At 52.9% G+C, this 27,964-nt stretch overlaps 1 protein-coding gene across 2 annotated transcripts; it reads right to left on the bottom strand.

The window, feature by feature from the left end:
* Positions 1-27,588, bottom strand: COLGALT1 (collagen beta(1-O)galactosyltransferase 1). 2 transcript variants are annotated; one of them, XM_055239310.2, is made up of 12 exons: positions 27,186-27,588; positions 23,712-23,822; positions 22,659-22,776; positions 15,604-15,738; positions 14,433-14,637; positions 10,591-10,710; positions 5,929-6,005; positions 5,733-5,839; positions 5,113-5,245; positions 3,597-3,724; positions 2,287-2,493; positions 1-2,014 (listed from the first exon to the last, which is right to left on the bottom strand). In XM_055239310.2, exons 1-12 carry the CDS (start codon positions 27,443-27,445, stop codon positions 1,747-1,749), a joined length of 1,869 nt encoding a protein of 622 aa, XP_055095285.1. In that variant the 5' UTR covers positions 27,446-27,588; the 3' UTR covers positions 1-1,746. The 2 variants fall into 2 exon arrangements, with proteins under 2 accessions (XP_055095285.1, XP_055095286.1); XM_055239311.2 differs by having other exon boundaries at positions 26,612-27,213.
* Between the last annotated feature and the right edge of the window lie 376 nt (positions 27,589-27,964).

Genomic DNA, 27,964 nt, shown 5'->3' with positions numbered 1-27,964 from the left:
TTGTGAAAACCAACCAGGAACATTTATTAAAAAAATAAGCAAGTTATCCCCAAGAGGGTGAAGCACCGCTGGCTGGTTCCGACATTCGATTCAGGCTGAAGGCATGGCAACTCCTCCAGCCCTTGCTGGGAAATGTCCTACCCAGGCCACGGGCAGTGCCCCAGTGCAGCTGGGTCCCCGAAAAGCCCCCAAACACATGATCCCACCAAAGGCTTGAACAGAGCAACTTCATCAAGCAGGCAGGGACCACACCTGAGACACAAGGGCAGGGAGGTAAAGCACAGGGGACCGGGGGTGGGCCAGGGACACCCGGCCCCCGTCTCCAACTGGCGCCCCCTCCAGGGGGGCTGACATGTGGCATGGGGCCACCAGGACCTGTGGTTGCCCCTGGTTGGGGAAGAGCTACCCTCCCTCTTGGGTGGTGGGGGGATGTTGTCTGCACACAGCTCAGATGACCAGGGGTACAGGAAGAATTACTCAGTCAACCGTTCTTCAACCCAACTGAGAGTCTGTGAGGCCTGGCACACAGGTGCTCAATAAATGCTTGTGGCATGAAGAAGTGAAGAAACCGATCTTGTTCATCTCTGTGCCCCAGCACTTTGCATGTAGCCCATGATCAAAAATGCAGACTGGACAACTGTCATACTCTTTTGTATCACTAGTGCCCGACACACAGTCAGTGCTCTTGAGGTGTGTGGGCAAGAAGCCAATTAGAGTGAGAAGTTCCCACACCGTCTAGCAGTGAGGAAAAAAAGAAAAAAGTGAAAAGTACCTTGTTTACTCCCATTCCCATCCCACAGCTCAGCTCCCTGCACACAGCAGGTGCTCAGTAAGTGTACTGAGTCAGGAACTTATCTTTGTGACATGAGTGCCAGGCACACAGCAGGTGATCAGTATGTGCTTGAATAAATGGATAGAAGCATCTTATTTATCTCAATATTCCCAGAGCCTGGGCTAGGCACAGTGGCTCATGCCTGTAATCCCAGCACTTTGGGTGGCCAAGGTGGGCAGATCACTTGAGGTCAGGAATTTGAGACCAGTCTGGCCAACATGGTGAAACCCCGTCTCTACTAAAAATACAAAAACTAGCCAGATGTGAGGGCGCACACCTATAGTCCCAGCTACTTGGAAGGCCGAGAAACAAGAATTGCTGGAACTTGGGAGGCACAGGCTGCAGAGAGCCAACATCACACCACTGCACTCCAGCCTGGGTGACAGAGTGAGACTCTGCTCTTTAAAAAAAAAAAAAAAAAAAAAAAAAATCCCAGAGCCTGGAATGGCACCCAACACATAGTAGGCACTCAATAAATCCTTGAATGAATTTTAAAAATGAATGTGTATCACTAGTACCTGATTCTTAATCTGATCAGTAACTGCTTGATGACTGAATCAATCGCTGATGGAGGGAATAATTATGCCTCATAACTCTCAGTAACTCTCATGTTACTGCCGTAACATGGGAACCTGGCATACAGCAGGTGCTTAATAAGTGTTGGGCACATGAACAGATGAAGGGGGCTTGGTTCCTCCCAATTCCCCAGGGCCAAGCCCTGTTGCTGGCATGCAGTAGGCACTCCATTAATGCTGCCTGTGTGCACGTGATTGCTTAGCAAGAGCTGGCTGGACACCACCTCACACGAGGGCCCTCTGTGGCCTGCCAAGGGGTCCAGAGGTGACCCTGATGTCCTAGTAAGCACGTGGAGCCTGGGCCAGCGATGGCTGCTTTGGCTTTCTGGCTGCCACCCCTCAGAGTTCATCCCGGGCAGCACTGTCCAGTGGGGACTGGAGCACGTCCGAGTTCTTGGCCTCACGGCTCAGTGCCTGCTGCTCCCGCATCTTCTGGGACTTGGCGCGGTCCCAGTCGGTCTTGACGTGCTCATTGTTCCATACGACTGAGGTCTCGGTGTCACTCACATAGCCATCGTCTCCTGTGTAGTGTGTGGGGTAGATGAGCAGCGGCTCCACGGAGAAGGCATGCAGGTTGCGGAGCGAGAAGTGGGCCTTGTACTCGGACCTGGGGGGAGGAGGAGGGGAGTGAGGGGCAGCAATGGCTTCAGGGCAGGGGACAGCTGGAGGAAAATTTGGGGGTGAAGAAGTCAGCGGGGATAGATTAAAACGTAAGGGTGCGGAGGATATAAATGGAGACAGATCTGGGAGGGGGCAAACGGAGGGAGAAGTAGGCAAAAGAAGAGACATCTCCTCGGAGCCCGTGAGTCTCAACGCCCCCACCCTCCCAGGACAGACCCACCGCGAAACCCCAGCCCAGCAGCCGCCTGCCCCTCTCACACTGGGTGCTTGTCGAACATGACGGGCAGGAATTCGTCCACAGGCAGCATCTTGGAGAGCGGCTCAGCGGCCAGCAGTTTGCGGGCGCCTTGCAGGGAGATCACGTATGCCAGGGTCCAGTAGGAGTAGTCGGCCTCCACCAGGTTCCTCACGCGGGGCACAGCCTTCTCGGGGTGCTCCACCTGCATCCGCTTCCGGCCCACGTAGCTGGGGTGCAAGATCGGGGCTGTCACTCTCCTCCCGCCCTCCAGAGGGAGCTTGCCCAGAAAGCCAGGGATCTAGTTACCCCGTCAGGTCCTGGGATGGGAGCAAGCTCAGCATGTTTGCGGAGCACTGTGACTGGATGGAGCGAATGCAAGAGCCCAGGGGTCTGGGGGTCATGGGGGAGAAGAGTGAGTTTTTCCAAAAGGTGTGAGGGAGTCATGGAGGATTTGAGCAGGGGACAGCAGGATCACGCAGACGTTCTCTGAGGCTGAAGCTGCTCTGAGTTCAGAGGACAGTGGCGGTGGAGGTGGGCAAGGTGCCCTGATGTGGGGGGCAGTCAGGAATGGAGGGGTGCAGTTACTATTCACATGGGGCAGTGTTCCCAGAATGCAGATTAGGGCACTGCACATGGAAGGGAAAAGAGATGGAGGAAGGGAGAGGACAAACCAGCCCACCTACAGAAGAGAAGGACAGCTCCAGTGCTGGAAACATGTTGGTGGCACTCCCATCCCGGGGCTTGTCTAAGACCCAGGCGCCCTGGCCACGCCCCCGCACTCTTAAGCCACACCTCCAGCTCTGACCACGCCCTCCCTGACCACACCCCCATGCTCTTTAGCCACGTCCACAGGCTGCCCTGTCAAATTTTAGCCACATCCACCTCCACAGGCCTCAATCAAGTCTCTAAGCCCTGACCAAGCCTGCAGGCTTCTGGCCAGGTCCCTTGAGTTCTGGGTGATCCTTCCAAGGCCCTTCCCTATAGGCTACAGCCATGACAGTGCCCTCAGGCCCAGGGACCACGTGAGCCCTCCTGCTACGCTTCCAAGGCTTGGCCACGCCCACCACCCTGACCACACCCAGACACACACGCCCTAGGCTCAGCTGCAGCGCTCTGGCCACGCCCCTAGGATTCAGCTCCACTCCGCCTCCCAGCTCTACCTCTATGCCCTGGCCATGTACCTAGGCTCCAGTTCCACCCCACCTTCAAGCCCCGCCTCTAAGCCATGACCCATCCCCAGGCCCCAGCTCCACCCTGCCCCCAGACCCACCTCTAAGTCCTGGCCTTGCCCCAGGCCCCAGCTTCACCCCACCCTCAGACCCCCACTCACATGAGGTCCCAGTCCAGGCCCTCCCGCTCCACATCCCGCATGAGGTTCATCAGGCGTCTCTTGAAAAAGATCTCAAAACGCAGGTCATCCTCAAACACAAGCGATTTCTGCAGACCCCGGTCCACCACCTGAGGGAGGAAGCCCCGCCACGTTGCAGGGAGGCCAAGGCCAGGCCTGACCCTAAAGCACAGAGCTCTGCTTTGAGAAGGTTTGAAAGACCCATAGAGAAGCCAGTGCATCTCCCCGCCTCTCCTAGCTCCAGGGACATCTGGACATCCAAACCTCTGCCCTCTGCCATCCATGATGGATCTCAGAAGAGAAAGGCCTCCCAGCCCCTCAAATGCCCACGCCTCATGCACCTCCCACCTTGCAGCCACACACCCCCATTTGGCTTCACATTTGATGATAACAAGTTTTTCTTTTCTTTTTTTTTTTTTGAGACGGAGTCTCACCCTGTCGCCCAGGCTGGAGTGCAGTGGCACGATCTCAACTGCAACCTCCACCTCCCAGGTTCAAGTAATTCTGCCTCAGCCTCCTGAGTAGCTGGGACTACAGGCATGTGCCACTATGCCCGGATTTTATTTATTTTTCTTTTTTTGAGACGGAGTGTCACTCTTGTCGCCCAGGCTGGAGTGCAATGGCATAATTTCAGCTCACTGCAACCTCTGCCTCCTGGTTTCAAGTGATTCTCCTGCCTCAGCCTCCCAAGTAGTGGGATTACAGGCGCTCACCACCACAGCCAGATAATTTTTGTATTTTCAGTAGAGTCAAGGTTTCACCATGTTGGCCAGGCTGGTCTTGAACTCCTGACCTCAGGTGATCCGCCTGCCTCGGCCTCCCAAAGTGCTAAGATTACCGGCCTGAGCCACTACGCCCAGCCATTTTTCTTTTTTCTGAGACACGGTTTTGCTCTGTTGTCCAGTCTGCAGTGCAGTGGCACGATTTTCGCTGACTGCAGCCTTAACTCCTGGGCTCAAGCCACTCTCCCACTTTAGCCTCCCAAATAGTTGGGACCACAGGTGTGCGCCACCATGCCCGGCCCTGATGGCCCCAAGTCAAAGCCCAGTCAGACACACTCGTCCAATCACAGCCTCTCCCTCTGAGAGTGGATGAGGATGCCCGGGCTGGTGAGTGCCCCCAGCACTGGGCAGGTGCTGGTTTAAAGTGGCTCTGTGGCCATGACTTCTAGTACTAAACGTCAAGCATAGAGACCAGGCTGGGAGTAACGAGGATCTGTTTACAGGTCCCAGGCCCCAGACACCACCTGCTGCTCAAAAGGGCTCGCCCCTTCCCCCAGGCTCAGTTTCCACATCTGTGCAATGGAAGGATGGCAGGTACACCTGGGGTTGATACAGCTGGTGTGACGCATCATTCACTAAAGAGAGGCCATGGGTCCCATGGCTGAGGCTGGATGCCTGGCCGGGGCTTTGGGGAACTCCTTCAACCCCTTCCCCGTCCAAATCTCTGATGAGATCTAGAGTCATAACTTTGGTCCCGCCCATCACTCAGGACACACCTCCTTCCAGATGTTGTAGTGGCTCAGGAAGCAGCCCAGCTCACCCTTGGTGAGGGGCCGGCCGTGGTAGGGGTCCCGGTAGCCAGGCAGCATCTGGATCCCCAGCGCCTCCACCTGGCTGGTGTTCATGGCTCTGGAGAGGAGGAGGAGAGGGTCACCAAGAAGGTTCACCCTGCCTGCCATTCTGCCATCCCCGGCCATTCCACCACCCCCTGCAGCGTTGAGCAGCTGGTCCACCTCTTGTAACTGGCACCCCTTCCGGGTACATGGGGCCTCACTCACCTGCACATGGTATACGCTCGTGGGCAAACCTGCTCTCCTCCTCTCCTGGGGTCTGACTGACTTACCCCTCCATAGTCCCCACCGGTCTACACTGGCAGCATGCAAACCACCCATTCCCCTGGGTCAGGACTCACTTGCCTTCTATGTTCTACAACTGTGAGGATCTGCCCCTTCCCCAGGGTCCCATTCACTTCCCCTTCATGACACCCACTGACGTGGTCTCCACCTGTTTGGACACCACGCTCGCCCCCATCTGAATCACTTGCCATCTACCAGCGAGGTCTACACCCACATCCACGTGTGGACCCGCCCCCCCGACCCCCAGGCCTCGAACTCACTTGCCGTCCACGGCCTCCACCAGCCGGCACTCGATCTCCTGTGCCTGCAGCGCCCGCAGCATGCGTTCCCGCCGATCCTGCCGCCGCCTCAGGTTGATCATGAAGACCTGCAGCCCGGAGAGCCCCCAGCCAGATCAGCCCCTGCAAGCAAGGGCCCTCCAGCCCCCGCCCCGCCTCCAGGGAAGGCTCAGCCCACCTCATCAAAGCCCATCTTGTCCGGTGTCTTGGTGGGAGCCGAGATGAAGCGAGAGGGCTCTGCTGGCGGGTGCTTCACTGTGGGGCACAGACGTTGAGGAGTCGCTGGGGTGAGGAGCCTCCAGCCTCTCTCCAACACCCTTTCCCCACCCGCTCCATGGCTCCCAATCAGACTGGCTCGGCCCACAAAGTCGACCTGGCTCCGCCCACATCAGCGCTGCTCTCTAGGAGCCCCTCCCATGTCATTCGAACCCTGCACAGCAGCCCAAAGCCCCTGGCCACACCCCAGGCCCCAGCTTCACCCCGCCCCCAGTCCTGCCTCTCAGCCCTGGCCACACCCCAGGCCCCAGCTTCACCGCGCCCAAGGCCCAGCTACTCAGCCCTGGATTCGCCGCAGGCCCCAGCCTCACCCTGCCCTTAGCCCCGCCTCTAAGCCCTGGCCACACCCCAGGCTATAGCTTCAACCTGCCCCCCAGACGCACCACTCAGCCCTGGCCACGCCCCAGGCTCCAGCTTCACCCTGCACCCCCCCAGCCCCACCTTTAAACCCTGGCCATGCAACAGCTTCGCTCCGACCCCCAGCCCCGCTTCTAAGTCCTGGCCACACCCCAGGCCCCAGCTTCACCCTGCTCCCAGCCCCGACTCTCAGCCCTGGCCACGCCCTAGGCCCCGACTCTCAGCCCTGGCCACGCCCTAGGCTCCAGCTTCACTCCGCCCCCAACCCCGCCTCTAAGCCCTGGCCACACCCCATGCTCCAGCTTCACTCTACCCCCCAGCCCCACCTCTAAGCCCCTGCCAACCCAAAGAACCCCCATTCCTACCTCAGGGCCTTTGCACATGCTGGGTCCCTGCTTGAAATACCCTTCCTTTCCCTGCTCTGTATCCTTACTTCTCAGCTATGATGCCCTGGGCATGGGGGTCACCCTCCCCACTCCCACCTCCCTAGGCTGAGCCAGGCACCTCCTCTGGGCCCCAACAGCACCTGGACTTGCACCACCAAAGCTCGCATCCTTGCTGCCCTAACCCCCTGGCCCTATGCCTGTCTGTTGTGAGCCCCTTGGGAACAACACCAGGTATGTCTGCTCACACTGGGCCCCTAGTGCCCAACACAGGGGCTTGGCACACAGCAGGCACTCAGTAATTGCTTGTAGAATGAACCAAGAAATGATAGCATGCTGTATATTCTTGACCGGCCTGGGCCTCAGCTTTCCTCATCTATAAAATGAGCCAATAAGCCACTGAGAGGTTTCACAAAGAGATGTCATGGGATCACGTCATGGGGTGAACTGTGTCTCCCCAGTGCCAACCACCAGTACCCCAGGGTGTGATCCCATTTGGACACAGGGTTGTGTACAGAGGTCATCGAGTTAAAGTGAGGTCATTACGGTGGGCCCTAATCCATATGGCTTGTGTGCTTTTAAAAGGGGAAATCTGTAGCTCCTTGGGAGGCTGAGGTGGAAGGACTGCCCAGGAGTTCAAGGCTGCAGTGAGCTACGATGGTGACACTGCACTCCAGCCTGCGTGACAGAGACTCCATCTCCAAAAAAAGCAAAAAAGAAGGCCGGGCACAGTGGCTCATGCCTGTAATCCCAGCACTTTGGGAGGCTGAGGAGGGCAGATCATGAGGTCAGGAGTTTGAGACCAGCCTGGCCAACATACTGAAACCCTGTCCCCACTAAAAATACAAAAAATTAGCCAGGTGCGGTGGCTCACGCCTGTAATCCCAGCACTTTGGGAGGCCGAAGTGGATGGCTCACAAGGTCAGGAGATCAAGACCATCCAGGCTAACACAGTGAAACCCTGTCTCTACTAAAAATACAAAAAATTAGCCGGATGTGGTGGCAGGCGCCTGTAGTCCCAGCTACTTGGGAGGCTGAGGCAGGAGAATGGCGTGAACCCAGGAGGCGGAGCTTGCAGTGAGCCGAGATCGGGCCACTGCACTCCAGCCTGGGAGACAGAGCGAGACTCCGTCTCAAAAAAATAAATAAATAAAAAATAAATAAAAATAAAAATACAAAAAATTAGCCAGGCATGGTGGCAAGTGCCTGTTAAACTCAGCTACTTGGGAGGCTGGGGCAGAAGAATCACCTGAACCCGGGAGGTGGAGGTTGCAGTGCGCCGAGATCGCACCATTGCACTCCGGCCCGGGCGACAGCGCAAGACTCCATCTCAAAAAAATAAAAACCAAAAAAACCAAAAATCTAAATTAACAAATTAGCTCAGCATGGTAGTGGCATGCACCTGTGGTCTCAGCTACTTAGGAGGCTGAGATGGAAGGATCGCTTGAGCCAAGGAGGTTGAGGTTGCGGTGAGCTGTGATTTTGCCACTGCATTCCAGCCTGGGTGACAGCGAGACTCTGTCTCAAAAAAAAAGAAGGAAATGACAACACAAATATATGCGAGAACTTAAACTGGGAAAACTCTGGTAGCCACAGAGACGCTTCTCAGGCCGGTTTCTGATGGCAGTTGGTGATAAATGGAGACCCACCACCCCCAACTGTAGCCGGGTGGGACCTGGACACTAAGTATGCCACTCTTGGGTGTTGTGAGGGGCCTGCCCCAGTGATTGTGCAGTCTCCAGATGTCACCTCAAAAAGACTCAGAAGTCTCCCTCAGGCCAGGCGCGGTGGCACACGCCTGTCATCCCAGCATTCTGGGAGGCCAAGGCGGGTGGATCACCTGAGGTCAGGAGTTCGAGGCCAGCCTGGCTAACATGGTGAAACCCCGTCTTTACTAAAAATACAAAATTTGCCGGGCGTGGTGGCAGGTACCTGTAATCCCAACTACTCAGGAGGCTGAGGCAGAGGAATCGCTTGAACCCAGGAGGCGGAGGTTTCAAGTGAGCCCAGATTGCGCCACTGCATTCCAGCCTGGGTGACAAAGTGAGACGCCGTCTCAAAAAAAAAAAAAAAACTCCTCCAAACACAAACGGCAGGGTGCTATTCCATCTTGAGCCACCAGGGGGAGCCGCAGATAGACTCGTTCAGAAATCGGTAAGGCTGGGGAAACTGAGCCCCGGGACAGAGGCCTCACCCCTTCCACCCAGTCTCCATCTATGCAGTGATGGGAATGGCAGTGGCTTTGGCAGGGCTTTCTGCGCCCAGTGCAGGGCGAGGCCCACATTAGAAATGGCTGAGATGGGAGCACCATCCCAAGACAACCTCAATTACAGCTCAGCCCTGCGTGCTCCTCCAGTTTTAGAGGGACGGCTGCTGGTTTCATAGTTTATGGATTTTTTAAAATTTTTATTTATTTATTTATTGATACAGGGTCTGGCTCTGCTGCCCAGGCTGGAGTGCAGTGGAGCAATCATGGCTTACTGCAGCTTCAACCTCCTGGGCTCAAGGGATCCTCTTGCCTCAGCCTCCCGAGTAGCTGGGACCACAGGTGTGTGCCATCACTCCTGGCTAATTTTTGTTATTATTATTTTTTTTTTTGGTAAAGACAGGGTTTCACCATGTTGCCCACGATGTTCTCAAACTACTGGGATCCAGGGATCCACCCGCCTCGGCCTCCCAAAGAGCTGGGATTATTATTTATTATTATTATTATTATTATTATTATTGAGACAGAGACTTACTTTATTGCCCAGGCTGGAGTGCAGTGGCACGATTATGGCTCACTGCGGCCTCCAACTCCTGGGCTCAAAGGATTCTCCCACTTCAGCCTCCTGAGTAGCTAGGAATATAGGCATGTGCCACCATATGGGACTAATTTAAAAAAAAATTTTTTTTTTTTTGAGACGGAGTTTCACTCTGTTGCCAGGCTGAAGTACAGTGGCACGATCTCGGCTCACTGCAACCTCCGCCTCCCGGGTTCAAGTGATTCTCCTGCCTCAGCCTCTCGAGTAGCTGGGACTACAGGCATCTGCTACCACATCCAGCTAATTTTTTTTGTATTTTTAGTAGAGACGGGGTTTCACCATGTTGGTCAGTATGGTGTCCATCTTTTGACCTTGTGATCTGCCCGTCTCGTCCTCCCGAAGTGCTGGGATTAAAGGCGTGAGCCACCGCACCCGGCCAAAATTTTTTTTTATATAGAGATGGGTTCTCACTATGTTGCCCAGGCTGATCTTGAACTCCTAGGCTCAAGCAATCCTCTCACTTTGGCCTCCCAAAGTGCTGGAATTACAGGTTTGAGTCACCATGCCCGGCCTATACATGCAGTTCTTTAGTGAAAACTTGCTGTCCTCTCAGTTCTCATGTCCTCTATAGCTCCTAACTGTCCTCAGGGGGAAGGTCCCTTCCTCAGCCTGATCTCTGAGGCCATCCACCCTGGCCCTGGATACCAGCCCCAGGGGATCACTGACCTTGCCTGTTCCCCAGGTTCACGTTCCTTCCAGCCTCCCAGCCTTTGCCCAGGCTACCACCTCCCGCTGCAATCCCCTTTCTGGTGAACTCCTACTCAACCTGCCCCTTAATGCCACCTCCTCCAGGAAGCCCACCCAACAACCCCAAGCATGCTGTGTACAGCTGCCTGCAAACCAGCACTCTGTGAGAGCAGGGACAACCCTCCACCTCATTCACACATGCCCTTGCACCCAGCACCCCGACAGGGACTGGCATCTGCCTGGCACTCAGTCAGTGCTCACAGGACGGATTGGAGACATCAGTGAAAGGGAGTCAACCTGGCCCCTCCCAGGGTGGTGTGCAGGCGGACTCACCCATGACCTCCAGCTGCACGTGCATGAAGCTCTCGGCCTCATCCTGGAGGGTGCTGTGGGCGCGCAATGGCACTGGCAGGAATCCGTACTCCTCCTTGTTGCACACGTACATCTGAACCTCTGCAGTGGGCAGAGAAGCAACAGACAAATGTAAAAACAGGTGAGGCCCAGTGGCTCATGCCTTCCAACCCAGGGCTTCAGGAGGCCAACGCAGGAGGATCGCTTGAGATCAGGTGTCTGAGACCAGCCTGGGCAACAGAGCAAGACCTTATCTCTACAAACAACTTTTTTTTTTTTTTTTTTTTTAAGACGGAGTCTCACTCTCCCAGGCTAGAGTGCAGTGGCACTATCTTGGCTCACTGCAACCTCCGCCTCCTGGGTTCAAGCGATTCTCCTGCCTCAGCCTCCCTAGTAGCTGGGACTACAGGCACATGCCACCACACCTGGCTAATTTTTTGTATTTGTAGGGACGGGGTTTCACCATGTTAGCCAGGATGGTCTCGATCTCCTGACCTCGTGATCCACCTGTCTTGGCCTCCCAAAGTGCTGGGACTACAGGTATGAGCCACCGCACCCGGCTCTACAAATAATTTTAAAATTAGCTGGGAATGGTGGTACCTGCCTATGGTCCCAGCTACTCGGGAGGCTGTGGCAGGAGGATCACTTGAGCCCAGGAGATTTGAGGCTGCCGTGAGCTATGATGGCACCACTGCACTCCAGCTTAGGCAACAGGGCAAGGCCCTGTCTCAAAAACAAACCAAACAAAAAAACAGTAAAAATGCATGTTGAGGCACAAAAAGGAAAGTCTGACAAAATGTGAGTTAAGTTACTTCCTTCTATATCTATCCTTTTCTGGATGGTTTAAATTTTTATGAGTGTGTATCTTTTTTTTTTGAGACAGAGTCTCGTTCTGTCGCCCAGGCTGGAGTTCAGTGGCGCCATCTCGGCTCACTGCAACCTCTGCCTCTGGGGTTCAAGCAATTCTCCTGCCTCAGCCTCCCAAGTAGCTGGGATTACAGGCACCCACCACCACGCCCAGCTAATTTCTGTATTTTTTTTTTAGTAGAGATGGGGTTTCACCACGTTGGCCGGGCTGGTCTTGAAATCCTGACCTCAAGTGATCCACTGAGCCTGGCCAAATGTATATCTTTTTCAGACTAAAAAACTCAATGATGCTCTTTTAATTTAATTTAATTTAATTAATTTATTTTTTTGAGACTGAGTATCGCTCTGTCGCCCAGGCTGGAGTGCAGTGGTGTAATCTAGGTTCACTGCCTCCTAGGTTCAAGCAATTCTTGTGCCTCAGCCTCCCGAGTAGCTGGGACTACAGGCACCCACCACCTATGACCAGCTAATTTTTGTATTTTTAGCAGAGACGGGTTTCACCATGTTGGCCAGGCTGGCCTCAAACTCTTGACCTCATGTGATCCGCCCGCCTCACCCTCCCAAAGTGCTGGGATTACAGGCATGAGCCACCACACCCGGCCTCTTTTAATTTTAATTGGTCAATTTCTTCTATAAAGGACCAGCTACAGATGGCACTTAAATGAATGGGCTTGGCTGGGTACTGACGACACTTTATTGATGGGTAATGAAATCTGAATTTCATACAGTTTTCATGTGTCACAATATTCTTCTTCTTTTGATTCTTTTCCCCAGTGATTTAAAAATGTAAAAATTGGCCGGGTGTGGTGGCTCATGCCCGTAATCCCAGCATTTTGGGAGGCTGAGGCGGGTGAATCACCTGAGGTCAGGAGTTCGAGACCAGCCTGGCCAACAGGCAAAACCCCATCTCTACTAAAAATACAAAAATTAGCCGGGCATGGTGGCGCACACCTGTAGTCCCAGCTACTAGGGAGGCTAAGGCAGGAGAATCAATTGAACCTGGGAGGTGGACGTTGCAGTGAGCCGAGATCACGCGACTGTACTCCAGCCTGGGCAACAGAGGAAGACTCTGTCTCAAATAAATAAATAAATAATAAAAATGTAAAAATTGTTGGCCAGGCACCGTAAAGCTCACATTTGTATTCCTAGCGCTTTGGGAGGCTGAGGTGGGAAGGATCACTTAAGGCCAGGAGTTCAAGTCTAGTCTTGGCAACATAGTAAGACCCCATCTCCACAAAAAACATTTTTTTTTAAAATAAGCTGGGCATGTTGGCGGGTGCCTGTAGCCCCAGCCAGTCTGGAGGCTGAGATGAGAGGATTGCTTGAGGCCAGGAGGTTGAGGCTGCAGTGAGCTATAATCACACCACTGCACTCCAGGCTGGGTGACAGAGTGAGACTGTGTCTCTAAAAAAATAAAAATAAAATATAAAAGTTGTTGTTAGCTTGTGGCCATATAAAAGCAATTAGCGGACCAGGTTTGGCCTGCAGGTCAGTTTGCCAACCTCTGGTTTCCAGTAAACAACAAGTCAACATGAGGCTGTGCTGTCTCTTTAAATATTTGTTTTCCTAATTAATATATGCTCAACTGTAGAAAATTAAGACAACTGCCCAGGCACAGTGGCTCCCTCCTGTAATCCCGGCACTTTGGGAGGCTGAGGTGAGCGGATCACCTGGGGTCAGGAGTTTGAGACCAGCCTGGCCAACATGGGGAAGCCCTGTCTCTACTATAAATACAAAAATGAGCCAGACGTGGTGGCACATGCCTGTAATCCCAGCTACTTGGGAGGCTGAGGCAGGAGAATCTCTTGAACCAGGAGGCAGAGGTTGCAGTGAGCTGAGATTGCACCACTGCACTCCAGCCTAGGTGACAGAGCAAGACTCTGTTTCAAAAAAAAAAAAACAAAAGAAAATTGGGAGAATATAGAAAAGTATGAAGATTGAAATAACATTTGGGGTTGATCATGGAAAATTGCATAACGGGTTCAATGTATATTATTTGGGGGATGGATGCCCTAAAATCTCTGACTCACCACTTCACCATCTATGCACGTAACAAAATTACAGTTGCGCTCCCTAAGTTTACACAAATTAAAAAATAATAGTAACATTCAATCAATAGGTATTTTTTTCTTGAAAAAGATTCTCACTCTGTCGCCCAGGTTGGAGTGCAGTGGCGTGATCTCGGCTCACTGCAACTTCTGCCTCCCACATTCAAGTGATCCTCCCGCCTCAGCCTCCCGCCTCAGCCTCCTGAGTAGCCGTGATTACAAGAGTGCTCCACCACGCCTGGCTAATTTTTTGTATTTTTAGTAGAGATGGGGTTTCACCATGTTGGCCAGGCTGGTCTCAAACTCCTGACCTCAAATGATCCACCTGCCTTAGCCTCCCAAATTGTTGGGATTACAGGCATGAGCAAGTCCACCTGACCAACCAATAGATCTTAAAGAGTTAGGGAATCGGCCGGGCGCGGTGGCTCACGCTTGTAATCCCGGCACTTTGGGAGGCCGAGGCGGGCGGATCACGAGGTCAGGAGATCGAGACCACGGTGAAACCCCGTCTCTACTAAAAATACAAAAAAATTAGCCAGGCGTGGTGGCAGGCGCCTGTAGTCCCAGCTACTCGGAGAAGCTGAGGCAAGAGAACGGCGTGAACCCGGGAGGCGGAGCTTGCAGTGAGCCGAGATTGCGCCACTGCACTCCAGCTTGGGCGACAGAGCAAGCCTCCATCTCAAAAAAAAAAAAGAGATAGGGAATGAAGCTAACCAGTAAAGCCAGGGCTGGAGAGAGACTAGGTCCTGGAGACATTATCTGAACACCTAGATACAGCTGCACCTGAAGTCAGCCCTGCACTGCATTGTTTGGGTTCTGTGAATCTTCAGTGTGCTCTGAACTGGCTTAGCGCAAAACCCAAAGAATCAGGCAGATGCCCCTGCGATGGCAGACCCCTCATGTACGTACCTGCCTGCTTGCAGGAGAAGGCAAAGACGATGATGTCATCAAAGGACCAGGTGTAGTCAGGGTGAGGTGGGTAGAAGGCCAGGTTCCTGGATGCCGCCTTCCGCAGGTCGATCAGGAAGGTCGAGTGCACCATGGGAACTGCAAAGCAGCCCCGGCGGTCTCGCTTGCGGATGGGGATGTAGGCAGGTGTGCGCTTGTAGTAGCCCTGTGGGGAGAGAGCGAGAGTTCCCCGTGGGGGTCTTGAAAGGTGAGGATGGAGGCCAGTGATAGCGGGTGGCATGGAACAGGACCAGAAAGAGAGCCAGGCACAGCAGTGTGCACCTGTGGTCTCAGGACCCCAGACTCAAGCCCAGTGTGGGACCTGTGGCCAGGCCTGGCCAATAAGAAAGAGCCTTGTATTTCCCCAGCTTCAGTAATGAGTTCAGAGGTAGGGTAGAGAGGAGACTAGGGATGGCCCAATCAGAATGGATGACAGCTGGATGCTGCTGGGATCACTCTCAAGCTGTCTGAGAACGAACCCACCCAAAGGATGGAGAAAGACAGTTATCCAGACACCTGGATCAAGCCATGCCTGCAGTCCCATCCTGACGCCACCACTTGCTAGCTGTGTGAGTTTAGGCAAGTCACTTCCTCTCTGTGTTTCTGTTTCCACCTCTGAAATAGCAGGGTGAGGGACAATCAAAGACCCTCTATTCTTCACTCCTGTCTGGCCTCAGAGGGCTGTTTAAAGATTACCATAATGAGTCTTCGTTTTGTTTTGTTTTTGAGACCAAGTCTCACTCCATCACCCAGGCTGGAGTGCAGTGGCGCGATCTTGGCTCACTGCAACTTCCACCTCCTGGGTTCAAGTGATTCTCATGCTTCAGCCTCCCAAGCAGCTGGGAGGACAGGCATGTGCTACCATACCTGGCTAATTTCTGTATTTTTTTTTTTTTAGTAGAGATGGTGTTTCACCATGTTGCCCAGGATGGTCGCAAACTCCCGAGCTCAGGCCATCCGCCTGCCGCAGCCTCCCAAAGTGCTGGGGTTACAGGTGTGAGCCACCGTGCTCAGCTTCCATGATGATGTTTGTAAAACACACACCACGAGGTTGTGCGACAGTAAGTTACACTCCAGCCACGGCACCCACCTGCTCAGCCCAGTCCCCACAGTCCCCAGGTCCTCACTCTACCTGGGAAGTCATTCCACACCAGAAGTTGGAGTACGCAGCCCGGGAATCCAGCATGGGGGCGACCACCGTCTTGTTCTCAGCGATGAGCAGGCTCAGTGTGTCAGGGTTGAGGATCAAGTTGTCCGCGTCTACAAACTGCAAAACACCCCACACAGCATCAGCATGGGCTGCCAGAGTGACCCCAGGTCAGGCTACCACTCAGAACAGCTGGGGCAAAGGCCAGAGCCCTAGGGGTCTGGCAAAGACCTCTGGAAGCACCCCCTACACTGGCTGAAATGAAGCAGGGACCCCGTTTTGGGGGCCTGCAGGATCCCCTGGATCATGGAAATAAAACAAATGTCTTGAGTTCCTTCAAAGAGAATTCTAGGCACTGAGCTAACCCTGAGAAGTAAATGAACAACCAGTGAGCAAGAAGGTAGCAAAACCTTCTTTTTTTTTTTTTTTTTTGAGACGGAGTCTCACTCTGTCACCCAGGCTGGAGTGCAGTGATGTGGTCTCAGCTTACTGCAACCTCTGCCTCCTGGGTTCAAGCAATTCTCCCGTCTCAGCCTCCCAAGTAGCTGCAACTACAGCCGTGCGCCATCACACCCGGGTAACTTTTTGCATTTTTAGTAGAGACGGGGTACCGTCATGTTGGCCAGGCTGGTTTTAAACTCCTGACCTCATGTGATCCGTCCACCTCGGCCTCCCAAAGTGCTGGGATTACAGGCGTGAGCCACCATGCCTGGCCTAGTATTTTACTTTTTCTTCATTTTTTATTTTTTAAAGGGATAGCATCTTGCTATGTCACTCAGGCTGAAGTGCAATGGTGTAATCGTAGCCCACTGCAGCCTGGAGTTTCTGGGCTCAAGTGATCCTCTCATCTCAGCCTCCCAAGTAGCTGAGCGTACAGGCACGCGTCACCATGCCTGGATAATGTTTTCATTTTTATTTTTATTTTTGTAGAGATAGTGTCCCTCTACATTGCCTCGGGTGGTTTTGAACTCCTGGGCTCAAGCAATCCTCCCATCACGGCCTACAAAAATGCTGGGATTACAGGTCTGAGCCACTGCACCTAGCCTAAAATTAAATATACATACATATAAAATCACACATAGAAAATGATTAGGTCTGGATGTTCCCCCTCTACCAGGATGTAAAGACACAGAAGTCACGATATATCACAGAACTACTGGAAGGTTTTTTGGGTTTTTTGTTTTTGTTTTTGTTTTTTTGAGATGGAGTCTCCTGTTGCATAGGCTGGAGTGCAGTGGCGTGATCTCAGCTCACTGCAACCTCTGCCTCCCATGTTCAAGCAATTCTCCCTTAGTCTCCCAAGTAGCTGGGATTACAGACACATGCCACCACGCCAGGCTAATTTTTGTATTTTTTGGTAGAGATGGGGTTTCACCAGGTTGGCCAGGCTGGTCTCAAACTCTTGATTTCAAGTGATACGCCTGCCTCGGCCTCCCAAAGTGCTGGGATTACAGGTGTGAGCCACCGCGCCCAGTCTGGATTTGTTTTTCTTTTACTGCTGGTCCACAGAGATGCTTTCTGTTACCCAGGCAGTATCGTTTGGAATATTTGGATCAACTGCCATAAACAACAACAAAAACTAGAATTCCAGTATCCCCTCGCAACGTGAGACTACCACTTCCACATGGCAACTTTCAGTTGCAGAGGGGAGGCTGCAGGGAGGTAACAAGCCCTGTGGTCATGTTACATACCCTATCCGGTCCCTCTGGATGTTTGAATCTGTGACCTTTGAATATTAATGCAGAACAAACAGCCAGATCACTGTGGCAGTTCCTCAAAAAGCTAAACATAGAATCACTACATGATCCAGGAATTCCATTCCTAGGTATGAACCAAGAGAATTGAAAGAAAGGACTGAAACAGGTTCTTTGTTTCTTTGTTTGTTTGTTTGTTTTGAGACAGAGTCTTGCTCGGTCACCCAGGTTGGTTGAAGTGCAGTGGCGTGATCTCGGCTCACTGCAGCCTCCACCTCCTGGGTTCAAGTGGTTCTCCTGCCTCAGCCTCCCGAGTAGCTGGGATTAATTACAGGCGTGCACCACCACGGCCCAGATAATTCAAACAGGTCTTTGTACACTCATGTTCATGTCAGAATCCCAACAGCCAGGCTGGGTGCAGTGGCTCACACCTGTAATCCCAAAACTTTGGGATGCCAAGGCAGGCAGATCACATGAGGTCAAGAGTCCAAGACCAGCCTGGGCAACGTGGTGAAACCTTAGCCAGGCATGGTGACACATGCCTGTAATTTCAGCTACTCGGGAGACTAACGCAGGAGAATCGCTTGAACCCAGGAGGCAGAGGTTGCAGTGAGCCGAGATCGCGCCACTGCACTGCAACCTGGGCGACAGGGCAACGGTCTGTCTCAAAAAAAAAAAAAAAAAAGAGTCTCAACAGCCAAAAAAGGTGGAAGCGACTGAAGTGTGTCCATCAACGGATGAGGAGATCAACACAACGTGGTCCACCCAGACAGTGGAATAAGAGTCAGCCATACGAAGGAAGGAAGCACTGATCCAGGCTGTAATGAACCCTGAAAACTCAATGCTGAGTGAGAGAAACCAGACACGAAACGCCACATAGTGTGACATTCCATTGACAAATCCATAGATAGGAAGCAGATTAGTGGCTGCCAGGGCCTAGGGGAGAGGAATGGGGAGTTGGGGAGTGACTGCTGATGGGAATAGGGTTTTCTTTCTGGGGAATGAAAATGTTCTAGAATTAGAGGTGGTGGTTGCAAAACAAATAAATATATGTGTGAACTGACTTCAATTAAAACAAACAAGAGGAGAAAGTGAATCTCTCCAGGAGATACAGTTAAAATTTAGATGCTGGCCAGGGGCGGTGGCTCACGCCTGCAATCCCAGCACTTTGGGAGGCTGAGGCAGGTGATCACTTGAGGTCAGGAGTTCAAGACCAGCCTGGCCAACATGGTGAAACCTCATCTCCACTAAAAATACAAAAACTTAGCCAGGCATAGTGGCGGGCACCTGTAATCCCAGGTACTCTGGAGGCTGAGGCAGGAAAATTGCTTGAACCCAGAAGGCAGAGGTTGCAGTGAGCCAAGATGGTGCCACTGCACTCTAGCCTGGGTGACAAAGTGAGACTCCATCTCAAAAAAACAAAGAAGTAGATGTTTTTCTTCCTTAAGCTTCATATATATATCTATATGTATATACACACACACACGTATGTATGTTTATATATGTATATAGATATACATATATGCATATATATGCATATGTGTATACACACACACACACACACGAAGCTTAAGGGTCTCGCTCTGTCACCCAGGCTGGAGTACAGTGACACAATCATGGCTCATTGCAGCCTCCTACTCCTGGGCTCAAGCAATGCTCCCACCTCAGCCTCCCAATTAGCTGGGACTACAGACACAAACCAGTACACCTGGCTAATTTTTTTTTTTTTAGTTTTTGTAGAGATGGGGGGGTCTCACTATGTTGCCCAGGCTGGTTTTGAACTCCTGACCTCAAATGATCCTCCCACATTGGCCTCCCGAAGTGCTGGGATTACAGGCGTGAGCCATCCCCGGCCCGTATATTTTTCTTATTTTTTTTTTCCTGCAAGTAACATCCATAGCTTTTGTAAAAAGAGAGAGAAAGGGGGACCTTCAAATGATCATTTTAAAACATTAGACAAACTATTTCACATTCCAGTATGGGTTCCAAAGTCCCCAGTTACAACAATATAGTTTTGAGACCAGGCGCAGTGGCTCACACCAGTAATCCCAGTACTTTGGGAGGATGAGGTGGATCACCTGAAGTCAGGAGTTCGAGATCAGCCTGGTCAGCATGGTGAAACCCCGTCTCTACAAAAATACAAAAAAAATTAGCCGGGCTGGGCGCGGTGGCTCACGCCTGTAATCCCAGAACTTTGAGAGGCCAAGGCGGGTGGATCACAAGGTCAAGAGATCGAGACCATGCTGGCCAACATGGTGAAACCCTGTCTCTACGAAAAATACAAAAAATTAGCCGGGCGTGGTGGCGGGCGTCTGCAGTCCCAGCTATTCAGGAGGCTGAGGCAGGAAAATGGCATGAACCTGGGAGGCAGAGCTTGCAGTGAGCCGAGATCGCGCCACTGCATTCCAGCCTGGGTGACAGAGTGAGACTCCGTCTCAAAAAAAAAAAAATAGCCGGGCATGGTGGTAGGCGTCTGTAATCCCAGCTACTTGGGAGGCCGAAGCAGGAGAGTCACTTGACCCCAGGAGGTGGAGGCTGCAGTGAGCCAAGATCGCGCCACTGCACTCCAGCCTAGGCGACAGAGTGAGACTCTCCCTCAAAAAAAAAAAAAAAGAAACACGAAAATATTATTTTGTGTCAAAAGCCACTTTGAGTTTTGAACCAGCACTTTGAGCTCCACCCCAGTTTGCTGAGGAAAAAACAACTAAAGCCAAGCAACCTCAAACCACAAAAGCAAAATCCTAGAGGCAGGACAAGGCAGCTTTGTGTCAGAAGGCTCCAGATCCACCTCTCTGCCTCCTTGCCAGTCTGACACCCCACCAGGCAAGATGTCCCCTCCCTCTGTCAGCCTCTGTTTCCTCACCTATAAAATGGTCTGATAAGGCACCAAGCGAAAGGGTCCCATCAGGAGCTCCATCCGTCTTCCCTAGACGTGGCACTGTCCCCGTTCCTCTCTCCCTGGCACCTTCACATCCAGTGTCAAAGCAGAACCTGTCTCCTTCACCTCATGATGCATCCTGAACCCCCCGCCTTTCTCCACGGCCCCCACCCCATGCAGGCCTGTCCATCAATCACTGGTACCCTGCTTGGGTCTCTACTCCAGCCTCCTGCTAGTGTGTGGCTTTTTTTTTTTTTTTTTTTGAGACAGAGTCTCACTCTGTCGCCCAGGCTGGAGTGCAGTGGCGCGATCTCAGCTCACTGCAACCTCCACCTCCCGGGTTCAAGAGATTCTCCTGCCTCAGCCTCCCAAGTAGCTGGGGTTACAGGTGCGCATCACCACACCAAGCTAATTTTTGTATTTTGGTAGAAACAGGGTTTCACCATGTTGACCAGGCTGGTCTCGAACTCCTGAAGTCAAACAATCCACTTGCCTCAGCCACTCAAAGTACTGCGTTTAGAGGCATGAGCCACCGCGCCTGGTCCACAGCGGCTTCTGAAAATCTTAAATCAGAACACAGACCTCCCCTGCTCACACACCGTCCATGGCTCCCCATTCCCCTCCAGGTAGACACCAAGTGCCTCCACTGGCCTGTGTAGTTGGACCTCTGGCCACCACTGCATCGTAATCACTTTGCTCACTTGATTCCTTTCTTTTTCTTTTCTGTTGTTTGTTTGTTTGTTTGTTTGTTTGTTTTAAGAGATGGGCTGGATGTGGTGGCTCACACCTATAATCCCAGCACTTTGGGAGGCCAAGGCAGCTGGATCACCTGAGGTCAGGACTTTTGAGACCAGCCTGGCCAACATGGCAAAACCCCGTCTCTACTAAAATTACAAAAATTAGCCAGGCATGATGGCAGGGGCCTGTAATCCCAACTACTCAGGAGGCTGAGGCAGAAGAATCACCCGAACCCAGGAGGAGGAGGAGGTTGCAGTGAGCCGAGATTGCGCCACTGCACTCCAGCCTGGGCAACAGAGTGAGACTCTGTCTCAAAAAAACAAGAAAAAAGAAAATCAGGAGAATATAGGAAAGTATGAAGGCTGAAGTAACATTTGGGGTTGATCATAGAAAATTGTGTAATGGGTTCAGTGTATATTATTTGGGAGATGGATGCCCCAAAATCTCTGACTTCACCACTTCACAATCTATGCATGTAACAGAATTACACTTGTGCTCCATAAGTTTATACAAATTAAAAAATAATAGTAATATTCAATCGATAAGTCTTTTTTTTTTTTGAGACAGAGTCTCATACTGTGGCCCAGGTTGGAGTGCAGTGGCGCGATCTTGGCCCAAGAAAAAAATAAAAAATAAAAAGACTCAACCGTTCCCTTCCCCATGAGACAATGTCCCCACAGGAGGAGGAAGTGCAAGTCAGGCCTCAGCAATTCAATGTGGCCACCACCCCCCAGCCCCTGACCCCTTCCTCCCGCTTCTTGGAAGTGACCCAAAGGTTTGGCCATTACATATGATGGTGATAAAAACAGACGTGACATGGCCAGGTATGGTGGCCCATGCCTGTAATCCCAGCACTTTGGGAGGCCGAGGCAGGAGGATCACTTGAGCCCAGGAGTTGGAGACCAGCCTGGGCAACATAGCAGACCCCATCTCTACAAAAATATTTTTTATTTGTTATTTTTAAAAAATACTTATTTGTTTATTTATTTATGAGATGGAGTCTCACTGTGTCGCCCAGGCTGGGGTGCAGTGGCACGATCTCGGCTCACTGCAACCTCTGCCTCCTAGGTTCAAGAGATCCTCCTGCCTCAGCCTCCCAAGTAGCCAGGATTACAGGCACCTGCCACCACGCCCGGCTAATTTTTGTATTTTTAGTAGAGATGGGGTCTCACCATGTTGACCAGGCTGGTCTCGACCTCCTGACCTCAAGTGATCCACCAGCCTTGGCCTCCTAAAGTGCTGAGATTATAGGCATGAGCCACCATGCCTGGCTTCTACAAAAATAAAAATAAAAAATTAGCCGGGCATGGTGGTGGGTGCCTATGGTCCCAGCTACTCGGGAGGCTGAGGCACAGGAATCGCTTGAACCCAGGAGGCAGAGGTTGCAGTGAGCCAAGATTGCGGCACTTCACTCCAGCCTGGGCACCAGAGTGAGTCTCTGTCTCAAAAAAATAAAAAAATAAAAATGGACTTGACCCAAGTGTCCAAACACAGGGGACAACTGGGGACAGAAAAGCCCATTCATTCCTAGTGCTGAGGATCAAAGGAATCCCAGCTCCTCCTCCACTGACCAACCATATCACCTCAAGCAACTCATCTCCCCTCGCTAAGCCTCAGTTTACCCTTCTGCAAAATGACATTAAGGATGGTCCTGGCATCCTGCTGCCCCGCCTTCCCTGGGGATACCCAGACCTGCCCGTGATCCATAGCCAGCTGGCTGAGAAACTTACCAGGATGTAATCAGCCCACATGTCTCGAGCTGATTTCAGGGCTGCCTGGCGCAACTTCATGACATGCTCATAGCGTGAGTCAGACCAGTGTTTCGGGCCTTCCTCATCCGGGTAGGACCTATGGGGAGGCAGCTGTGATGTGGACACCACAAGGCACTATCAAAGCCCAGCGAGGGCCTGAGCTGCCTTCAGGGTACTCAGAGAGCGCTTCCTGGAGGAGGGGACATGTCGGCTCACTGATCAGCTGATCTGAGGGATGGGAAAAAGGAAACGACGAGGAAGGAGAAGTGGGGAGAATGTCCCTGGCCGGAGGTACAGCCTGTGCAAAGGCCTGGAGGGAAGAAAGCCCGAGGCACACTGGAGGGAAGGAAGGAAGCTCACTGGGGTCCAGTGCAGTGGCCCACGCCTGCGATCCCAGCACTTTGGGAGGCAGAGGTGGGAGGATCGCTTGAGGCCAGCACTTTGAGAACAGCCTGGGCAACATAGCGAGACCCATCTCTACGAAAAATACAAAAACATTAGCTAGGCATGGTTACATGTGCCTGTAGTCCTAGCTACTCAGGAGGCTGAGGCAGGAGGATGGCTTGAGCCCAGGAGGTAAAGGCTGCAGTAAGCTGTGTTCACTCCACTGCACTCCAGCCTGGGTGGGGGAGTGAGACTCTGTCACACAAAAAAAAAAAACTCAGAAAGGAACTGGGTGGGGGCAGGGAGTCCATGCTGCCCAGGGCCTTAGGGAGTAGATAAACAGCAAAGCCAGTGCTGGGACCAAGACCGAGTCAGTGAGCCAGTGAACAAAGCAGTGGGTGTCCCCAGAAGAAAAAGGGAGTGAAGGAATTCTAGGTGCAGGGAACGGCTTGGGCAAAGGTCTGGCAGGAGGATTATGGCCTATTTGTAAAGCTGAGGGAGGGTCAGAGTAGCTAAATGCTGCCTGGCTGGGCTGGAGAGGCAGGGACCGAGGGCCTGTAATTCTGTCCTGGGGCAACGGGGAGCCATAGAGGGTGTGTGAGCAGAGGCAAAGCCCAGTCAGACTAGGAGCAGGGGAAAGGCGCTCACCTGGGCTCCTCCGCCGGCCGCCACTCCACGGAATGGTACAAACTCTTCACGGCCACCAGCCACTCCCGCAGCACAGTTGACGTGTTATCCATGTTGTGGTCCGTAGCCACCCTGCAGGGAGAGGGGACAGGCGGCGCAGCTGGGGAAACTGAGGCAGGGCCAGGCAGCAGCGAGGCAAGTCGAGGACCACCATCCCCAACTGGCCTCCCACCAGCTATGTAGCCCCAGACAGGACACTTCTCCCTTTCCCTTTTTTTTTTTTTTGAGACGGAGTCTCGCTCTGTCGCCCAGGCTGGAGTGCAGTGGCGTGATCTTGGCTCACTGCAAGCTCCGCCTCCCGGGTTCACGCCATTCTCCTGCCTCAGCCTCCTGAGTAGCTGGGACTACAGGCGCCCACCACCACACCCGGCTAATTTTTTTGTATTTTTAGTAGAGACGGGGTTTCACCGTGTTGGCCAGGCTGGTCTCGATCTCCTGACCTCGTGATCCGCCCACCTTGGCCTCCCAAAGTGCTGGACTTAACAAGCGTGAGCCACCGTGCCCGGCCCATTTCTCCCTTTCCATGTCAGTTTCCTCATCTGTAACATGGGGGTGGGAACAGGACCCAGTTTACTGGGAAGTGGAAGGATTAAACAAGCTAATTTTGGAAAGACACATTAGTGATTGGCCGTTTTATTACTGAGCATCTAAGATCATGCAAACCACATTCACTAACAAATATGTGTAACTTAATTTTTTTTTTCTTTTGAGACAGAGTCTTGCTCTGTCGCCCAGGCTAGAGTGCAGTGGCACAATCTTGGTTCACTGCAACCTCCTCCTACCAGGTCCAAGCAATTCTCCTGCCTCAGCCTCCCGAGTAGCTGGGATTACAGGTGCACGCCATCATGCCCAGCTAATTTTTGTATTTTTAGCAGAGATGGGGTTTCGCCATGTTGGCCAGGCTGCTTTCGAACTCCTGACCTCAGGTGATCCACCCGCCTCAGCCTCCCAAATTGCTGGGATGACAGGAGTGAGCCACCACACGTGGCAATTTTTGTAATGTATAGATCAGGCCAGGCACAGTGGCTCACTCCTGTCATCCCAGCACTTTGAGAGGCCGAGGCGGGTGTATCACCTGAGGTCAGGAGTTCGAGACCAGCCTGGCCAACATGGTGAAACCCCATCTCTACTAAAAATACAAAAATTAGGCCGGGCATGGTGGCTCACGCTTGTAATTCCAGCACTTTGGGAGGCCGAGGCGGGCGAATCACTTGAGGTCAGGAATTTGAGCCTAGCCTGGCCAACATGGTGAAACCCCATCTCTACTAAAAATACAAAAAATTAGCTGGGTGTGGTGGCGGGCGCCTGTAATCCCAGCTACTCAGGAGGCCGAGGCAGGAGAATCGCTTGAACCCACAGGAGAATCGCTTGAACCTGGGAGGAGGAGGTTGCAGTGAGCCAAGATCGTGCCACTGCACCCCAGCCTGGGTGACAGAGCGAGACTCAGTCTCAAAAAATAAACAAATAAAAAATATTTAAAAATGAAATGTATATATCATAAACCAGCTGGGTGCAATGGCTCACACCTGTAATCCCAGTATGTTGGGAGGCCGAGGTGGGCAGGTCACTTGAGCTCAGGAGTTCGAGACCAGCCTGGCCAATAGGGCAAAACCCCATCTCTAGAAAAAATATAAAAATGAGCTGGGCGCAGTGGCGTATGCCTGTAGTCCCAGTTACTCAAGAAGCTGAGGCAGGAGAATCACTTGAGCCCAGGAGGCGGAAGTTGCAGTGAGCTGGGATTGCACCACTGCACTCCTGCCTGGGCGACGGATGTAAAACCCTGTATCAAAAAAAAAAAGTATATCTCAGCAGGGTGCTGTGGCTCATGCCTGTAATCCCAGCACTTAGGGAGGCCGAGGCGGGCAGATCATGAGGGCAGGAGATCGACACAAGCCTGGCCACAATGGTGAAACCCTGCCTCTATTAAAAATACAAAAATTAGCCAGGTGTGGTGGTGCACGCCTGTAATTCCAAGCTACTCAGGAGGCTGAGGCAGGAGAATCACTTGAACCCAGGAGGCAAAAGGTTGCAATGAGCTGAGATCATGTCACTGCACTCCAGCCTGGGCGACAGAGCAAGATTCCGTCTAAAAAAAAAAAAAAAAGTATATCTCTAAGTATATCTCATAAATCCCTTACCCTGCCTTCATCTTCTCCTGTGAGCCACACCACTTCAGTAGGTGCAGTCATTTATTCATTCAACAAACATTTGTTAAGTACCAATTGTGTATTTGGATTATCCAGACTGGGAAATCAGGTGGAAGGAAAAGAGACATTTGGGAGTTTAGTTTGATTGTAGTGCCAAGAGCTAATTCTGCCCAAAAAATTAAGGTGACAATAACACCAGCAATGACAGTAATCATAATAATAAAATCACTGAGAGCCAAGACCATGCCAGACCCAAGGGCTCCATATCCATTAACTGGTTAATCTTCAGAGACAAACCCAAAAAGAAAATTATATTAATACACTCATTTTCTTTTCTTTTTCTTTTTTTAGAGGCAGGTCTTACTCTGTAGCCCAGGTTGGAGTGCAGTGGTGCAATCATAGCTCACTGCAGCCTCGAACTCCTGGGCTCAAGCGATTCTCCTGCGTCAGCCTCCTGAATAGTTGGGACTACAGGCACACACCACCGCACCTGGCAAATTTTTGTATTTTTTTCTAGAGACGAGGTTTTGCCATGTTGGCAAGGCTGGTCTCGAACTCCTGAGCTCAAGGGACCCGCTTACCTTGGCCTCCCAAATTGCTAGGATTACTGCGTGAACCACTGCACCTAGACCCATTTTCCATTTGAGAAAACTGAGGCAGGGAGTGAGAAGTCACCAGTCAGAGGCTTCTTCAGAGCTCTGCCCCATTCCCTACCAAGAAAGCATCCACTTCCTTCTGGGCCATCTGGTCCTGGACTCCACCCACGCCGGTCGGAGGGCAGGGGTTTGATTGGGGCCTGGAGCCGGGCTGAGTTCAAGGTTAAGGGCAGCAGCCGGCACAGAAAGGCTTGCTGTTAGATGTGGCCTCTGGCAACGCCCCAGTGGGGGCTCTGGGTTCCTTCCTTTGGAGGTGTACGTGCTCCAGAGGGAGTTAAGAGCCCCAGTCAGTGAGGCCGGATCTGCCCTAGTAGGGTCCAGCAGGCAGGAGCGGTGCCCAGCCCACCCCAAAGGAGCCAGCAGGAGGAACTCGGTCCCGCTTGTGTTGTGAGGAGGGCTGTGTCTGGCCCCATGGGAGGACAGCAGGCAGGGAGCACGCGTGGACCTGTCCCGATGGGGGCAGCGGGCAGGGGCATGCGTAGAACCGTCCCGATGGGGGTAGCGAGCAGGAAGCACGCGCGGACCCGCCCAGAAGAGGACAGCGGGCAGGGGCTCGCGTGGACCCACCCTTAAGGGGACAGCAAGCAGGGGCTCGCGTGGACCGCCCGATGGGGACAGCGAGCTCAGCTCACCATAGCGCCATGCGCTCCCGCGGGTGCCGCAGCCGCTCGAGTGCGCCCAGCGTGGTGGGCAACGCGTGGGCCGCGTTTCGCGCCAACAGCGCGATGAGCACGCGCGGCGCCTGCAGGGGCGACTCCGGGCTCCAGCGCTCCTCGGGGAAGTAGGCGTCGGCGCCCGGCGGGCCCCCCGGCGGCAGTGGAGCCAGCAGCAGAAACAGCAGCGCCAGGAGCGGCTGCCCGCGCCGCCGGCCCGCGCGTGGGGCCGCCGCCATCGCGCCACGCGTCTCCTTTAAGTCGTTTTTCTGCGGGAGGACTCCGGCCGCGCCTTTAAGGGGTCATAGGGGCCCCGCCCGGCCGCGCGCCTTAAAGGGGAGGAGCGCGCCGGGCGTGAAGTGCAGGCCCCGCCTCCAGACGCTCTCTGAGACCCGAACCCCGGAGTGACGTCACCTGCAGCCCTACCCAGGACGCCCCGCCCCCGCACCCATCTTAAAGGCACATAGCGCTCGGAGCGCGTGGAAGGGAGGTTAGGGAAGGGAGGTTAGGGTTAGGAACCCGCGCTTCCTCCAGGCGCCTCCTACCACTGAGACCTCCGCCAGATGCGCCGCCCAATTTCCCGATGTATAAAACCCAGGCTGTGCCACCAGGCAGACTTGGCTACTTAGGACCTGGTTTGGGACCCAAGAGACCTTAGCCTCAGTTTCCCTTGCTGCAACATGGGTTTTGCCATCATGGTTTTGGATCTCACAGGCATGTCACTGAGGGTTGTGGAGAATAAAGGTCATGACGTCCAC

This window comes from Symphalangus syndactylus, chromosome 13 (assembly GCF_028878055.3).
Source record: "Symphalangus syndactylus isolate Jambi chromosome 13, NHGRI_mSymSyn1-v2.1_pri, whole genome shotgun sequence".
NCBI classification, from domain to species: Eukaryota; Metazoa; Chordata; class Mammalia; order Primates; family Hylobatidae; genus Symphalangus; species Symphalangus syndactylus.
Note: the sequence above shows the minus strand (reverse complement) of the source record. Positions and strands in the feature narration are given on the sequence as shown.

Excerpts from the sequence above, each read along its gene's own strand:
- COLGALT1 (XM_055239310.2), bottom strand. The coding sequence starts at position 27,445 with ATGGCGGCGGCCCCACGCGCGGGCCGGCGGCGCGGGCAGCCGCTCCTG. Across the intron at positions 22,777-23,711 it reads CGGCCGGCGGAGGAGCCCAG|GTCCTACCCGGATGAGGAAG; the intron begins GTGAGCGCCTTT and ends GCCTCCCCATAG. Across the intron at positions 3,725-5,112 it reads ACTACAACATCTGGAAGGAG|GTGGTGGACCGGGGTCTGCA; the intron begins GTGTGTCCTGAG and ends TTCCTCCCTCAG.